Genomic DNA, 16,907 nt, shown 5'->3' on the forward strand with positions numbered 1-16,907 from the left:
CTCTTATGGCTGGGTCCTGATTCAGAGGTTAGGAATTTGCATCTGATTGCTATTTTGTCATCCTATGATTTGTCTATCCAGCTCTGTGCACGCCTTAGGCATCGAGGGAGGAGGAGGAGGAGGAGGAGGCCATGCAATCGCTTGTAAAAGGAAACTTACTAATCCAAGCCAGATAAGGGAGGCGGCATTAAGAGCGACGCAATTAAAAAAAGGAAGGAAGAAAAAGGAAGGGGGAGGGAGGACGCCGCAGCGAGGAAGAAAAAGAAGAAAGAAAAAAAGGAAAGGGAGGAAAGAATCTGCCTGGACGATCAAAAAAGGGGAAGGAAGCATCGCGCGTGGAAAACTGAGCGGCCCAGCTGGATCAGAGACTGGGTTCCGGGGGTGGAATAAAGGAACCAGACAGAAGGGGGGAAAAATGAAGCTCCCTTCGCCTGCCTCTCTGCAAGGTAAAATAGCCACCGCGGCTAGGAATCCGCTGTCCTCTAAATGTGTTTTTTTGTTTTTAAAAAATGGGCAAACGGCTCCAAGCAGGGTGTGTGTTTGTGTGTTTTGAAACCCGAGCGAATGGAAAACAAAATTGCTGGCGTTTTAGAAGAGATGTCCAGCTTTCCCCTCCTTTCCCAAAGAAGGGAATGGAGGGGTTTTTTTGGGGGGGGGAGGGGGAGTAGAGCGATATAAATAAATGGCTAAATAAAGTTAATATGTAATGTGCTTTGCGGGTTGAGCGAGACCATCGCCTCCGCGTTGCTGCTTTTCTTTGAAATGCCCTCGGATTCTAACTTTACTTTAAAGAGAGAGAGAAAGAGAGAGAGAGAGAGAGAGGACCATAGTTATATATTTAAAATCGAGTTGTGGGAGGGGGCGACGGGCAGCTCCCCTTCGTGTATTTCCCCCCCTATGGGGTGCAGAGGAGCCCCTCGCCGTCCCTTTCCTGGACAAGCTGGCCATTCCACTCCTCGATTAATTTTGCAATTTAATTTTAACCTGGGGTGGTGGTGTTTTTTTTTTAAAGACAGTTGTACGTCTTTAAAAGTAATCCATTTGGCTCGCTTCGCCTCCCCCCCCCAACCCAATTAATGTTTGTGTGGATCGCTGCTCACTGTTTTTTTTTCTGTTGGATTTGTTCTAGGCTGATTTTTTTACACGCGCGTCACGGAGTCTCGAACGAGTACTTTAAAAAAACACACACAACAAAAAAAGTCTGCTTTAGACCATCTCGTTGAAAAGGCTGCGTTTATACCTCTGTAATTCAATATTGGGAGCTGTTTGTGACCCATAATATTTCCTTCAGTGGAACTGCCCTTATCTTGTTTAACCCTTTTTAACATTCCAGGTCTCTCCACCTTAACCTAGAAATAATCTTTTTAAAAGATAGCATGTCCATTAACAGCATGTTTATTCAGAAAAAAAGTCTCTCACTTTTGTCTGCTGGGCCTAACTACCCTAGTAAATGCGATTGTCAGTGTAGCTTTGAGACAGCATTTTACTTACTTACCAGCAACAAAGAGAGAGGATTTTTCTGTATTCGAGTTGGAGGCACCTTCTATGCTTCCCTTGCTCCCCCTCCCCAATTTAATGGCTAAAATGGAACACAGTGTTTAATAAAAAGGGTGTATAATAGCTCTTTTTAGACATTTGGCCAGTTCACCTTCAAGCCCCTTTCTATTACATTTGTTTAGAAGGACTCAAGGTCAAAGTGGTGAATGGAGTATTGGTAACTATGAAAGCATGCACACACTAGTGTGTCAGCAACAAGAGTGAGCTGAGAGATCTGATTGTGTTGACTTTAGAGGCACCAACTGGATCAATACATCATGCAGAGCTGTAGTGCCTACCTTTTGCCTACCCATCAGGCTTGCCTGTGGATTATTTAACCTGCATGTGAAGGGGTGTTTTTGGAAATATTGCATTTAAAGGAAGGCACCCTTTAAACTTAGTTATACAGTAATTTTTGTCTGCATCCCGTGGCTATATTTCTCCTGACTGCTGAGCTATCTCTATGATTTGACTTTGCAGGAATTACTAGTTTGATCTCTTTAAAAAAAAAAAGCTGAGAAACACGATTGAGGACTTGGATTTCCCTCCGCAGTTCTGACTTTTACAAGCTTCTCTCTAGCAGAGTGAGAGGTAATTTAGGGTGTTTCAGGGCCCTCTCTGGAATTTAGATCACCTTTTGCAAACTAGCAACAATCCTGAAACATGTAAGATTATGTCCCTTCTCCTGCTTGTGATCACTAAGGCCTAGCTCCTTAGATAGATAATGGTTTTGCCTCTGCCGACAGCTTTATTCCCAGACATACTGTTTCTGCTCTCCTACCAAAAGTTACGTCTAGGAGTAAGATTATGTCGCTTCTCCTGCTTGTGATCACTAAGGCCTAGCTCCTTGGATAGACAATGGTTTTGCCTCTGCCAAGACAGCTTTATTCCCAAACATACTGTTTCTGCTCTCCTACCAAAAGTTACGTCTAGGAGTAAGATTATGTCGCTTCTCCTGCTTGTGATCACTAAGGCCTAGCTCCTTGGATAGGCAATGGTTTTGCCTCTGCCGACAGCTTTATTCCCAGACATACTGTTTCTGCTCTCCTACCAAAAGTTGCGTCTAGGAGAAGTTAAAAGTTGACCCCAGCTATTTAGAATCCAGCCTGTGGAGTCTGCCCCTTTGTTCTTTTTACCCTGCTCACTAAAAGATGACAAAATATTGAAACTGCTTGATGATGTTATTGAGTATGCAACACCTCCTTGCCCCTAACATACTTTATGAGTTGGAAAAGTCTGGCTTAGTCAATTATTGCAATTTTATAAGAGAGTGACGAATAACAAGTAGTCAAGGTCATCACCATTGCAAAATTTGGCATGGTGCAAATGTATGCTCTCATAGATGCATGTATACTCAGGCTACAGAGTCTGTAGGTGGTATACAGAAGTTTATTGAGCTAGAGGCAATGAAAAAATCTGAGCGGTTTTTTTTACCCCAAAATGTCCTTAAATGAACATTGTCAATTTACCTCATCTCATTTATCAGTCTCATAAAAATAATATTTCGTTGATTTATGACTCCTTAATAGTGACTGGCTGATTGTATCACATTATCTTTGCTTCATTACAACTCAGGAAGTCAGTTTTAATTCTTATCTCTGTGCATCTGCTGTGGCTTGTTCTTCTTACCAAATATTACAATTAAATCCATCGCGCAGGATACTGTTCTATGGCGCACATCTGTGAATGTGGTCCATATGTAAAAGCCCATCGCCACATGTAGCTCAAACAGCTCCTGTTCCTAGGCTGAATTTAGAATATGCTTCCCAGATGGGAAGGAGAAATCTGAAAATCTGATTAACCTTATGCTATTAACTTCATTTGACAGAGAATTCTGCCCAAGGAATTAAGAGTCTTAAATTTCAAGCCTGTGCATGGAAAAAAAATAGAGGGCATGCGAAAAACATTTGGGATCTGGACAGCTTCACATCTTGTGTTTGGGGGAATTGATTGGCAGCCTAGATAATAGAATTTGCTGCAATATAAATTGCAGCAAATATACATTCAAGCCTTGAGAGAGAAGCATTTCTCCTTGCTGCCTGTTCTGCTCACATAACTTGCTATTTCTGCCTATCCTTAGGATGATCATATGGGCACTAACTAGAAAAATCCCACCACCTCTTTTTGCTTAGCTAACAGGCTTCTGTAAATTGCCCTTTGTTTCACTTTCTGCTGCTTTCTAGATTAATAAAGCATTAATGTCTCTGGGCCAGAACAAAGCTTAGATGAGGCTGCCTTTTGACATCCCAATTCAACCATTTCTTGAATTCTTTTTTCTTTTTCTCAAACTTTGACAACTGTTATACCCTTGTTTACATCTGGAATTGGCTCTATAGTTTGAAGGGGCAGTGGTGGGGAACTAAAATATTTTTGACAAGTGGGGGTGTTGACTTTAGATAGGAGAAAATGTGAAGGCATTATAATTCATCTTTAATTTCTAGGTATGAATTGCACAGAGGAGCAAAAGAAGGTACTCTAATACATTTGAAATGACATATTTTGAGACAGAGATAGACAATTCATATATCTTTTTTCTTTATTACAACATTTTACCAATCTAGGCCAGGACCAAGGGTCACATATTTTCAATCTCTGGTTATATTTTGTTGGTTATTTTGAGTTTAGCTATACATATTGTAGGCAAGCTACTTAAATTACATTAGGTAATGAGGAACAGGCACTACTAAATCCACAAGAATTGAAATATTTGATATTTATTGTTTGCCACTTTACCTTTTTTGAAATATACCTATTCAATTATCTATATACTCACCCACACCAATCACTTCAGTAATACGCCCTTATGGTTACTGGACCGATGTTAATAATATTCAGTTCTTGAAAATTTCTGTAATATAAAACTTCTGTGATGGCGGGGGAATAAAAAGCCGCAAGCAACTGACATTGTGAATATAAAATTATTAGTGTTAGTTTCCATGTTCTGGGATTTTTTTGAGATTCGAAATATCAAGACCCATGCAAAGTTATATGTAAAACTGGACAAAACGAAAGCAGGACGTGAGAACTTAGTTCTTTTCTCTTTTTTTTTGACCGAGATGAGGTTATTTTCAGAGAGTTTTTGACTGTACAGGTAGTCCTCGACTTACAACAGTTGATTTAGAGACCGTTCAAAGTTATGACGATACTGAAAAATGTGAGTTGTTATGACTTTTTTCCCCCACACAACCATTGCAGTATCCCCACGATCACAAGACCAAAGTTCAGATGCTTGACAACTGGCTCATATTTATGACATTTGCAATGTTGTGAGATCACGTGATCCCCTTTTGCGACAAGCAAAGTCAATGGGGAAGCCAGACTCACTTAACAACTGTGTTACTAACTTAATAATTGCAGTGATTCACTTAACAACTGTGGCAAGCAGGGTCGCAAGATAGGGCAAAACTCCCTGAACAAATGGCTCACTTAGCAAGATAAATTTTGGGCTCAGTTGTGGCCGTGAGTCGTGGACTACCTGTATTCCTTTTGGGGGCATCTTCCGTTGTCCTTTTTTATCTGCGGAAGTGCAGATTTCACACCTTCTCCCTTGAGGACATGAAAACCAGAAGGCATCATTTTGGGCCCTTCCTTTGCGCTGTGCAGCCAAAGGAATTAGAGACAGTATCCACTGTGGGTCTCTTGATTGGTTCCTGCTTCCTCTGATGTCATTAAAGCGCTTGCCTTGGTGAAGGTTCCATGGCAGTTGGGAAGAAAAGGGTATTTCGTGGGAGAGGGCCTTGGCAGGAGACTGAGAACGGGGTTGGTTGGCAGGGCTGTCTGTTAAATTTAAGTTGGGGGGTGGGTGGGGTGGAGTTTCCAGATCTACTGAGTTAGTTGTAGTGGAAAACAGCTAGTTAAATTAGACGGTTTGATGATAGCTGAGAAGCATCTTCTCAATTGTGGGCATTGGCAGACTGTTCTCTTCTTCCAACTCCATGGAGGAATTGATCTTTTTGTGAGCTAATGAAACTGGTGGCCCCCTTCGATCATACATCATTGAGCCCCCTCCTCCAGTGTGGTGTATACTGACATTCTCCAGTTTAGAGCATTTTTTTAGAGACTTAGGACAACAACAGAGTTCCCAGGCCAGGCTGTCTAAGAAACTGGGAATTGATTGAAGAAGGTTGGAAGTGGCACACAGAGTGCTGGAAGTGGCACACAGAGCCATCTCTCTGAGCATGTGAGCTGTCGCCCATTGCTCTGCCAAGTTCTGGTGCGCCGGCCAGCTGGTCTTCATGCATATAGGAGCGCCGGAAACCGGAAGAACAGCTGCCCAGGGTACATGCGCCCACTGGGAAGATTATATTCCAGTTTCCAGCTGGTTTTGCACACACATGCGCTGGAAACCAGAAGACCAAGTGGCCGGTGCGCATTTATGCGCCAGAAACTGGAAGAGCAGGTGCCTAGCATGCACGCTGGGTGGCTGCTCTTCTGGTTTCTGGCATGCGTGTTTCCATTTCGGCAGTCGGTGCCGAAAAGGTTCGCCAACACTTGTGTAGGCTCTTCTGCAGGTAGTCCTCGATTTGCAACCATTCATTCATTTAGTAACAAGAACACTAAAAACAGGGCCTTATGACCATTTTTCACACAACCATTGTAGCATCCCCTTGGTCCCGTGATAAAATTCAGCCGGTTGGTATGTATTTATGACAGTTGCACTAACCTGGAGTCATGCGATCACCTTTTGCGACCGTCTGACAAGCCAAGTCAGATTGACTTTGCAACCCTGTTGTTAACTTAACAACTGCAGTGATTCACTTAGTAATGTGTGGCAAGAAAGGTCATAAAATGGGGCTATGCTCACTTAGCAACGGTCTTACTTAGTAACAGAGGCTTTGGGCTCAATTGTGGGTTGTAAGTCAAGGAGTATCTGCATTTTCTTGAGGAAACTTTGATGGATCTCAGAAAGCCAACCCAAGCCATATCTAGTTAGTGTTTTAATAGGGGACCCAAGAATAAATCCTAGGTCAGAGTGGAAAGTTGAAAAATACCTGGGAATGGCAGTAGCCATGTTTTATTTACTGAGAAATCTCCATGTACATCACCTGCGGAGTCACCAGATTTCAAGTTTCAGAGAAACTCCTTGTTAGAACTAGTATAGTGAGGCGTTTATGGCACTGAACTGGGACTCGGGGAAATGGATTTTGGCTCGAGTTCACTCAAACATAGGTTCTCAGCTGATGCCTTTGGGATAGTTGGGATAGGGACACTGAGCCGAGGTGGCGCAGTGGTTAAATGCAGCACTGCAGGCTATTTCAGCTGACTGCAGTTCTGCAGTTCGGCTGTTCAAATCTCACCGGCTTAGGGTTGACTCAGCCTTCCATCCTTCCGAGGTGGGTAAAATGAGGACCCGGATTGTTGTTGGGGGCAATATGCTGACTCTGTAAACCGCTTAGAGAGGGCTGAAAGCCCTATGAAGCGGTATATAAGTCTAACTGCTATTGCTATTGCTATAGTTGCTAATTTAGTCTATCCTGCATTGCAGGATTGTTGTTGCAGAGATAAACATTGAAGAAGGATTCATGAGCCTAGCAGTTTGCTAGATCTGGCTATGGGAGGAGCCCTCTCAGTTTTCGGGCTGGTCTTCCAAACTATCAGTGAAAATGCCATGCATATTATGACTGCATTAATCTGAGCAAGTTTGAACGAGCTTGGGGGCTCGTAGGGAAGGCATGCATGGTCTTGTTGGCAGGCAATCTTTTCCATGGGAATCTTTAATTTCTGCTCATTTTTGCCCTCTGTAAAAAGAGCACTGTGTTCTGTGGCATTGGAGCAGATAATGCCAGAATGTTTTCTTTTTCTAGACAGATGACGATCTTCGCTGTGGTATTCAGAGGCGTTGTGGGAAGTTTTGGTGGATGTTAGAAAATACGGTAATAAGCTTTGGTTGCCAGGGGCAAGGAATCATTATGTCTGGGTGACCCAAATATAAATTAGAAAAAGTTGTTGTTGCCTCTTTTCCCCCCATCTTTAAGGGCATCAGGCTATGAATAGTAATGTGGTTATGGGTGGCAAATAGGCTAGTGAGAATTCTTAAGGTATACCGTTTCCCCCCGAAAATAAAACAGGGTCTTATTTTCTTTTGACCCCCGAAATAAGTGATTGGCCTTATTTTCGGGGAGATCTTATTATTTTTGAGGTGCAGGAGGCATCGATCGTGGTCACCTCATGGCTGCTGCTGTGTTGCAATATTTTGAGGGAGGGCTTATTTTAGCACAGGTGCTCAAAAGCCCGATTCGGTTTATTATCCTGGGAGGTCTTATTTTCGGGGAAACGGTAGTAATTTATCCCTGTCTACTTTTTGGTGGCTCAGTGGTGGCGGTGGCTCATTGGCTAAGACGCTGAGCTTTTTGATCAGAAAGGTTGGCAGTTCGGCGGTTCGAATCCCTAGCGCCGCATAACAGAGTGAGCTCCCGTTACTTGTCCCAGCTTCTGCCAACCTAGCAGTTCGAAAGCATGTAAAAATTGCAAGTAGAAAAATAGGGACAACTTTTGGTGGGGAGGTAACAGCGTTCCATGCGCCTTCCACGTTTAGTCATGCCAGCCACATGACCACGGAGACATTTTCGGACAGCGCTGGCTCTTTGGCTTTGAAACAGAGATGAGCACCACCCCCTAGAGTCGGGAACGACTAGCACTTATGTGCAAAGGGAACCTTTACCTTCACCTTACCTTTTGGAAGGGTTTTAAAACCTGGCTGTTCTCGGGCTTTTGGGGCAGGCTAGTCATGGAATCTGGTTGGTGTTTTTTGCTTTGTGCGGATTGAAGAATCATTGTTTGTAACAGCCTATGTTTTATTGTTTGTTTTCTACTGTTTTTATATCAACATTTCCATTTCTTTTTAAATTTGTGTTAGCCAACAGGCACGATTTAAGGTAGGCCACACCCATGCAAATTTACAGAGTAAATGAATTTATTTGGGCCGATGCCTCCTGAGAGATTAGTAGAAATACAGTAAAAAGTGTTGCTTGTGACTGTGTGAACATGCTCTTTGTGTTGAGATACATTTTGTAAGAGGTAGAGGGTTGGGGTTATAAGCCACAATCATTAACTGTGGACATTATCTAAAAACTGCACCACTGTTCCCTCTTGACCAAAGGTTTTGCTGGCAAAAGCCGAAAAACTCTCTCCTACCTTCCTGTTTGTTAAAAAAAAAATGTTGTTCCCCTTTTTATAATTGCTTCCGCTTTTGTTTATATGTGTATTATATGTATATACATGTATCTGTGGGTATGCGATGTTTATAGCATCTTATTGATAAAATTGGCTTCAGAGATAGTAGTCATTATTTCCACTTTCCACATGATTCAGATTAAAGATTCTGATCTTAGTGGGTTCTTCTTGTTCTGTCTTCTATATCTAGCATTTTTAAATCCATTTTCCATCTTTTTATAGACAGGCATTGGAGGAGCTACTTCAATAAAACACACCTTATGAACTCAACAGCTAAATTTTGTATAGTTCCTATATCTGGATGAATTAGCCTTTGGTAAGAAGTCAAGTTCCTAGCTCTTGCCGTCCTAATGTTTTCTCTGTATATGTTTGTGTTTACTTTTTTAAAGGACAGGTTTTTCACTGATGCCTAGATGAAGAAGAAGAGGTGGACAACTCACAGTTTGCAGATTGCCCCTAAGCCCTCCTTGGATGGAAAGAAACGTGGCAAAAGAACAGGGTTAAGCTTCAGTTCAGGTTGGCGCAAAGCAACGTGGTTGCATAGAACGTGGGACCTTGAACTGCAGGATCACGGCTAATTTTTAAAGCATCATGTTATTTGAATAGCCTTTTTAAAAAAATCTCTCTGCAAACTCCTTTCTGTACAAATTGACTTGCCGTCGTCCCCTTGCTGTGGAAAGAGCCGCCTTTTGGAAGTGGTTAATGGTGCCACGGGTTTCTCCCTAACCCACAAGACAGTGCAGTCTTGTGACGCTTTTTAAAAAGTGGTTGCCCTCCCCAGAACATCTGGGGCAGAGGGCATCTCCCAGCATTCCTCACGGCGCTGACCCCGACTGATCGCTATTCTACAGCCCCTCCCTCTCCTGTGCAAAGCATAGGCTCCTCCCCTTTGGAGCCTTGCTCTGCCCCTCTGATTTCCTCTGCCAGGACACTGCCCCCTGCAGGCAGAGCCATGAAGCTGCAGGCTGTCATGGAGAACCTGCAGCGCCAACAACGTGCCCGGCTGCAGCAAGAGATGGAGGCGCGGCAGCAACAGGACCAGCCGCAGAGCAATCCTCTGCCCCTCCCTGCACCAAATCCGACCATGTTGTCAGCCCCTGGCATCACAGCGTTGCCCCGTGGCCGCAGCCAGGAACCCCCTCTCTCTGAGGAGGGGGCAGAACCTGACACTGCCCGGATCCAGAGGGCACAGATAGCGGCTTTGGCAGCTATGCGGGCAGCTGCGGCTGGCCTCAGACAGTCATCCAGCCCAGTTGGGTCGGAGGAGAGCCATTCTTCAGAGGAAGAAGAGCTTGTAGGGGAAGAAGAGGAGGAAGAAGAGGAGGAGGAGGAAGATGGCGAATACCCCCGAGAAATAGGCTCAGACGAAGAGGATATGTAAGTCTTATCTGAGTCCCACCCAGTGTCCTCATAAGGGGCTTAAATGTTTAGATCATGAAGGCCCACATTACTTGTGCCACAGATGAAGGGGTGAGGAGGAGGGGGGCTCATTGTCAAAAAATCAAGATGGCATCCATGGGATCAAAGCCCTTCCCCTTTGTTATGGGCATCACTCATATGACACAGACTTTATTAAAAGGGGTAGAGTTTCAGTTTATATAACAAGCCATGATCATCTTGGTGTTTTGGGGTTTTTTTGACACCCCCCCCCAAGGCCTTTCAGGTTTGTCTGTTTTCTCAACCAAATTGTAATTTTTAATGTGACCGATGCATGATTGGACAGGAATGCTATGAAATATTTTTAATGCTAGATAAATGTTCAGTGAAATAAAATGAAATGTAATATTCGTCCTGGCCCCTCAGCGCTCAGATCAGTGGTGGGTTTCAAATTTTTTTAGAACCTATTCTGTAGGTGTAGCCTGTTTTGTGGGAGTGGCTTGGTAGTCATGTGACCAGGTGGGAGTGGCTTGGTGATCATGTGATTGGGTGGGAGTGGTTTGGCAGTCACGTGATCTGGTGGAAGTGGCCAAGTTGATGTCACTGAATTCTCTGCCCCAAAGAATGATCTACAAAAAGAAGAAAGAAAAAGAAAATATTATTTTGTGCACTTACTACTTAAATAAGAATAAGTACACAAAACAATAAATCACCTACTTACAGAGGAAATATGACTGTCCTTGCCGGTCTTCAACATTATCGACCACCTTAAACACACACTTCCAGCCCCTCTGCCTCTTCCCTCTTCCTGGATTCACTCAGATGTCTTTAAAACTCGCAGCCTGTGCACACACAAGACATTTTTAAAACCCACAGCCTGTGCACACGCATACACTCTTCCAGCAGCCCCTCTGCCTCTTCCCTGTTCCCCCAACATCCTCCCCCCACCCCCCAGCCACTCACCAGTTCTTTCTTCTTCTGGTTCTTCTTCTGAGAACTTTTCGGCAGCTTGGTGAGGATGGGCTGGGCGAGTGAAAGAGCGAACGAGGGGAAGGAGCGTTCCGGTACGGGGCCTCCTGACCAATGGGTACAGGAAGGAACGCTAAATTTCACCATCCGGTACGGCCGTACCGGTTAAAACCCACCCCTGGCTCAGATGTTACGGAGCAGACTTTATATTTTCAGGGACATTGGAATGGAAGATTGGGGTGTAGCTGTATGTCAGGGTTCCCCAAACTTAGCAACTTTAAGACTTGTGGACTTCAACTCACAGCAGAGCTGGCTGGAGAACTCTGGGAGTTGAAGTCCACAAGTGTTAAGGTTGCCAAGTTTGAAGACCTCTGCTAGTATGTGCTACCTTGTAATTCTTGTGCTAAAACATGTAATTCACAAACTTTCTGGGCTCGGACAGAAAGCCAAGGGTTTGTTTTCTCTTGCACGGTATCCCTTTTGCCGTGGATGAGTAGCCATTTTATAAACTGGAGCGTCTCTCGTTTTTCATGACTTTTTCAAAGGTGAAAAGGTATTGTTCCCCCATCCCAGGGTGGGGGAAAATAAACGTGCTGAGTTGATTTGCGGCTCACACAAAACCTTTTGCAAAAACGTTTGGAAAGCAAGATTATCGCTCACTTGACTGCTCTTGATTTGGTAATTTTGGTGTGTTTCTCCATCAGGCTCCTGGGCCCCTCCCTAGTGTTGTTGGGGTCAGGAGACAATAAAACCAGCAGCTCTTAAGGCAAAACCAGTCTGGCTAGTTTTTAATGCCTTGGGCTTTTTGATTAAGTTCCTGATCCTTGTTTGAAAATTTCCAACCTATTTAAAAAAAAAAAAAAAGTACAAAGGGAGGGGGGGGGAGAGAATGCCATTTTTCCAGAATCTTTTGAGGGGAGTGAAGGGTGTCTAAATATGCCTTTGTTTACTCAGCAGTCAGATACTTCTACTCTAGCAACCTTCAGATTTGTTGGGAGTTTGATTCCCATAATCAGCTGCCTGACTTCTAGGGATGGTTTCTGTAATGGGGGGAGGGGGGGCGAGGGAGGGACCTGAAAGCAGCCTTTGTGAAGAGCTGTACCCCAACAGCCAGTTGAAACAGAACCTCAGTTTCTGACGTTTTTCAGTGTTCTTAAGGAATGAAGGGGTGTCTAAAATCTAAGCAGGGTTACAGTACCTCTTTTTCCCCTTTAATTCCCCCCCCCCTCTCACCAGACATACCATAGTAAAACAGGCCAAAGTTTTGGGTCTCCAGTTAACAATTCTAGAAAGTGTGCAGAGAAGAGCAACAAAGATGATTAGGGGACTGGAGACTAAAACATATGAAAAATGGTTGCAGGAACTGGGTATGTCTAGTTTAATGAAAAGAAGGACTAGGGGAGACATGTTAGCAGTCTTCCAATATCTCAGGGGTTGCCACAAAGAAGAGGGAGTCAAACTATTTTCCAGGGCACCTGAGTGTAGAACAAGAAGCAATGGGTGGAAACTAATCAAGGAGAGAAGCAACTTAGAATTAAGGAGAAATTTCCTGATAGTTAGAACAATTAATCAGTGGAACAGCTTGCCTCCAGAAGTTCTGAATGCCCCAACACTGGAAGTCTTTAAGAAGATGTTGGATAGCCATTTGTTTGAAGGCAGGGGGTTGGACTAGAAGACCTCCAAGGTCCCTTCCAACTCTGCTATTGTATTGTATTATTGTATAATTCAAGTTATAAAAAAGCTGGGAGGCTGCAGCTTCATGTCTCTTAGCTACTTTAAGAAAAAAAAAACTTATGTCCCTTCCCCCCCCCCCCAATTTATGCCGTAATTCAGGCATCTAATAGAAAGGCTATTTTTAGTGTAGGATTGACTGTAGGCTAGAATAAACAACTTTTTTGGGATTTAGAGCATATCTGGCAAGTCTGTCCTGGCTGCAGTTCACATGACATTACGTTATGGGAAATCTGCCTACTCCTGGAATGACTGCCGTGGTGGGTACAGTGCGTCCCAAAATAATTATTGGAAGGCTGTCTGTCATTTTTAAGAGATGTGTTGGGGCCCAAAGGTATTGCTGCACATTGACTACGATGCAAGGTGATGGTGCTTTGCAAGATGCCAGCTTGCTATTTAATTATTTTAACCTAGACATGCCTGCTATTAAAAGCTTGATTGGCATCAGAGAGAGGTACCTGGAGGTGTATTAGAACCCAGAGTCACCATTCTTATTATCCTGCTTTAGGTATTCACATTTTCCTCCTTATAATTCTCTCCCTCTTTTAGGAAGGGCAAGTGGGTTGAAGATTTTGAAGAAGACCTGGGTGAGGAGGAAGAAGACTACGAGGAGGAAGAAGAAGAAATGGTGGAGGGAGGGCTTGGCTCCAGTGCAGTGGCTACATCAAACCCTGGCACCGCATTTCTGCACAAGCAACAGACCCCCCAGCAATACCGAGGAGAACCTTCCAGACTGGTAGGGGGGCAAGAACGGGGCCATTCTGGGGTTCCCCAGCAAAGCCTGTCACAGTTGCAGCCCCAAGTCCTGGACCATGGAGATTGGACTTATGAAGAACAATTCAAGCAGGTAAGGTGTAAAAATATATTTTCTTCCTATCTTTAAATGACAGAAATTCAGTGATTCTGCCGGTCAAGTTGTTGATTCTCCCCCCCCCTTCCCAGCCAGTGAGGACTAGAACCTTGTTTCCATTTGTGCAGGGAGGAGAAGACAATATGTAGGAATGAATTAGGAAGATAATTGCATTAACCTGTGGCTTTTTAAATTTGGTGGAAAGGGTTAAGAGGGGACTGAGCAGAAGCCGCAAATCAATGTGTTGACTTTGCAATGTGGAATATCCCCCCCCCTCCCCTTTGTTTAATGATATAATATATGTGCTGAAAAGCATTTTTTATATCTTTAGAAAATACTAATTGAGAGGCATGTTCATCTTCCTTTGGGGAAAGTCAGCTGTATTGTCAGGTGGTATAGTTTGAGAGGTATTAATTTAATTTACAGCCAAAAGGCAGTAGTGGAAACATTGTAGTGATAGAGACTCATAAGGTTATGGGTAGGATGGAAAATATTTTTATTTATTAAACTTGTACACAGGCCATCTCGCCAAAAGCAACTGTATGCAGCTTGCAGACATTGATTAAAAAAAATCATCAAAACAATAAATAAAGATCTTAAATTTAAAATGAAATTAAAATAAAGCTAAGGGTGGTGAGGGAAGGGGAAAAGTGTGCCCAGGGAGGAGGTGGAGTGTTATCCACCCCCATTAGCCCCCTCCAAAGTGCCACATTCCCATTGGTGTTCCATGTCTTCAAGGCCTTTCAAAAAAAGGGTGGAGCAGCTCTGACCTTGGAGATGGGGAGGAGATGTTCCAGGGAGAAGAAGCCAGAGCAGAAAAGGCAGAAAACATTGTTAGTGCTTTGGAGTTCAGCAATTTGTTTCATTTGCTCATTCAGGAGACTTGTAAATTGTCATTCACGCAGGGCAAGATGGAACCGTAATGACAGAGTATCTAAAATAATGTACCAGCCGTTATAAATAGAATAGAATAGAATTCTTTATTGGCCAAGTGTGATGGGACACACAAGGAATTTGTCTTTGGTGCATATTGCTCTCAGTGTACATAAGGAGAATAAAATACATTCATCAAGAATAAAAAGATAGAACACTTAGTGATAGTCAAGGTTACTAATAAGATATCAAATTGTACTAAGAAATAAATAAAAATATAAAATGAAAGATATAAGAAACATGGTTATAGTCATAAGTGGGGAGAGAGAGATACTAGGAAGGAAGAGAAGAATAGTAGTAATACAATCATAGTAAATTATTTGACAGTATTGTGGGAATTAGTTGTTAAGCCAAGTGATGGCATTCCGGGGGGAAAACTGTCCTTGTGCCAAGTTGTTCTGGTGTGCAGGGCCCTATGGCGTCATTTTGAGGGTAGAAGTTGAAACAATTATGTCCAGGATGTGAGGGGTCTGTAGATACTTTCACAGCCCTCTTTTTGACTCATGCTTTATACAGGTCCTCAGTGGAAGGCAGATTGGTAGTAATTGTTTTTTCTGCAGTTCTAATTATCCGTTGAAGTCTGTGTCTGTGTCTGTCTTGTTTGGTTGCTGAGCCAAACCAGACAGTTATGAAGGTGCAGATGACAGACTCAATAATTCCTCTGTAGAACTGAATCAGCAGCTCTTTGGGCTGTAGGACAGAATTAAGTCACAGAATTCCTCCAGGTATCTTCATGGCTGCCTGCTGGTATACGGGGCTTTACAAAACTGTTTAAATTAATGAAGGAAAAGAACCTTTTCCAGTCCGATGTTCTACAGAGGGATGGGACTTGTTCTGTTGAATTATGTGAAGTTCTATTAAATTATGTGAAGCTCTTGGTTTGAAAGCTCTCACCACGGTGTGAATTCTAGGCATTGCTGCCCTTAGCTTTACAGAAGTCAGGAAAAGATTGTGTTAATGACTTGTGGTTTACTAGATCCTCTGTGTTGAAAGGCAGTCTTTCGCTGTTAGCTGATGAACGGTGAACTTTCCAGATACACCCAGGTGGCCATTGTAGAAAGCAGTTTGTTGAATTCTGTGAATCTTAAAATAGACATATGGGAGATGTTCAGTATTCTTACATGCTCACCAATCTTAGCAGTGATGGTTTCATTTCTGAACCTTAATTTCCTCTGTTAAACTCTTTTCACATGTCTGTGTCTTCTAAAGCAGGGATCTCCAACCATGGCAACTTTAAGACTTTTGGACTTCAACTCCCAGAATTTTTCAGCCAGCAAAGTCTTAATGCTGCCAAGGTTGGAGACCCCTGTCCTAAAGAATTTTAATCAAAGAGTACAAAGTGCAGAGAAGTATTTTGTACATTCTATTTATTTAATAACTTTATATAGCTGCCCATCTCACATACAGACAGTCCTCGACTTACAACAGTTCATTCAGTGACTATTCACAGTTACAATGGCACTGAAAAAAGTGACTTATGACCATTTTTCGGAGTTACGGGCTTTGCGGCATCCCCATGATCATGTGATCAAAATCCAGATGCTTGGTATCTGGTTCATACTTACGACCGTTGCTGTATTCCAAGGTCCCATCATCCCCTTTTGCAACCTTTTGGCAAGCAAAGTCAGTGGGGGAATCAGATTCACTTAGCAGCCGGATTACTAACTTCAACTGCAGTGATTCACTTAGCAACTATGGCAAGAAAGGTTGTAAAATGGGGCAAGACTCACTTAACAAATGTCTCACTTAACAACTGTTGGGCTCAGTTGTGGTCGTAAGTCGAGGACTACCTGTACAGGTAGTCCTCAACTCACTGCCATTTGTCTAGTGACTGTTTACAAACAAAAAAAGTGACATGAGAGTTTTTCACATTTATGACCGTGGCAGCACCCCCATGATCATGTGATCAAAATCAGGCAATTTGCCAGATTCACTTACTCATGTTACTAGCTGAATAACTGCAGCAATTCACTTAACAACTGTGGTACGAAAGGTCACAAAATGGGGCAAAACCCTCTATCAGAAATACCGTCTTTTTCAGAGTATAAGAGGCACCGGAGTGTAAGACGCACCAAGGTTTTGAAAAGGCAAATTAAAAAAAAAGTTTTTGCACTCTACAGACCTCCCCAAAACGGCCCGGGCATGCATAGCCTTTAGGAGGCTTATAGAGTGCTCCCGGGCGCTGGGGAAGGCAAAAATGAGCAAAAAACGGCCCATTTCTTGCTCGTTTTTGCACTCCCCAGCCCCAGGAGCACTCTGGAAGCCTCCTAAAGGCTATGCATGGCCATTTTTGCAAAGGGGACGGGGTTTCAGGAGGCCAAAAATGCTGTATTCAGTG

General features: G+C 43.3%; 1 protein-coding gene across 3 annotated transcripts in view; it reads left to right on the top strand.

Moving 5' to 3' along the window:
- Positions 1-37: 37 nt before the first annotated feature.
- Positions 38-16,907, top strand: part of ARID3A (AT-rich interaction domain 3A) — a 91,436-nt gene continuing 74,566 nt past the window's right edge. For 2 of the 3 annotated variants that reach the window (XR_015695163.1, XM_087702444.1), the window contains exons 1-3: positions 38-446; positions 9,099-10,086; positions 13,336-13,633. Coding sequence is in view for 2 of the 3 variants with exons in the window: in XM_087702444.1 (XP_087558570.1) it covers positions 9,662-10,086; positions 13,336-13,633 (723 nt within the window). In the remaining variant the exon portion in view is untranslated. The remainder of the gene's footprint in view (positions 447-9,098; positions 10,087-13,335; positions 13,634-16,907) is intronic. The other variant, XM_087702454.1, reaches the window with a different exon arrangement.

Source organism: Thamnophis sirtalis, unplaced genomic scaffold, assembly GCF_051295495.1.
Source record: "Thamnophis sirtalis isolate CommonGarterSnake01/CBP01778 unplaced genomic scaffold, rThaSir2_p1.2 scaffold_1, whole genome shotgun sequence".
NCBI lineage: Eukaryota > Metazoa > Chordata > Lepidosauria > Squamata > Natricidae > Thamnophis > Thamnophis sirtalis.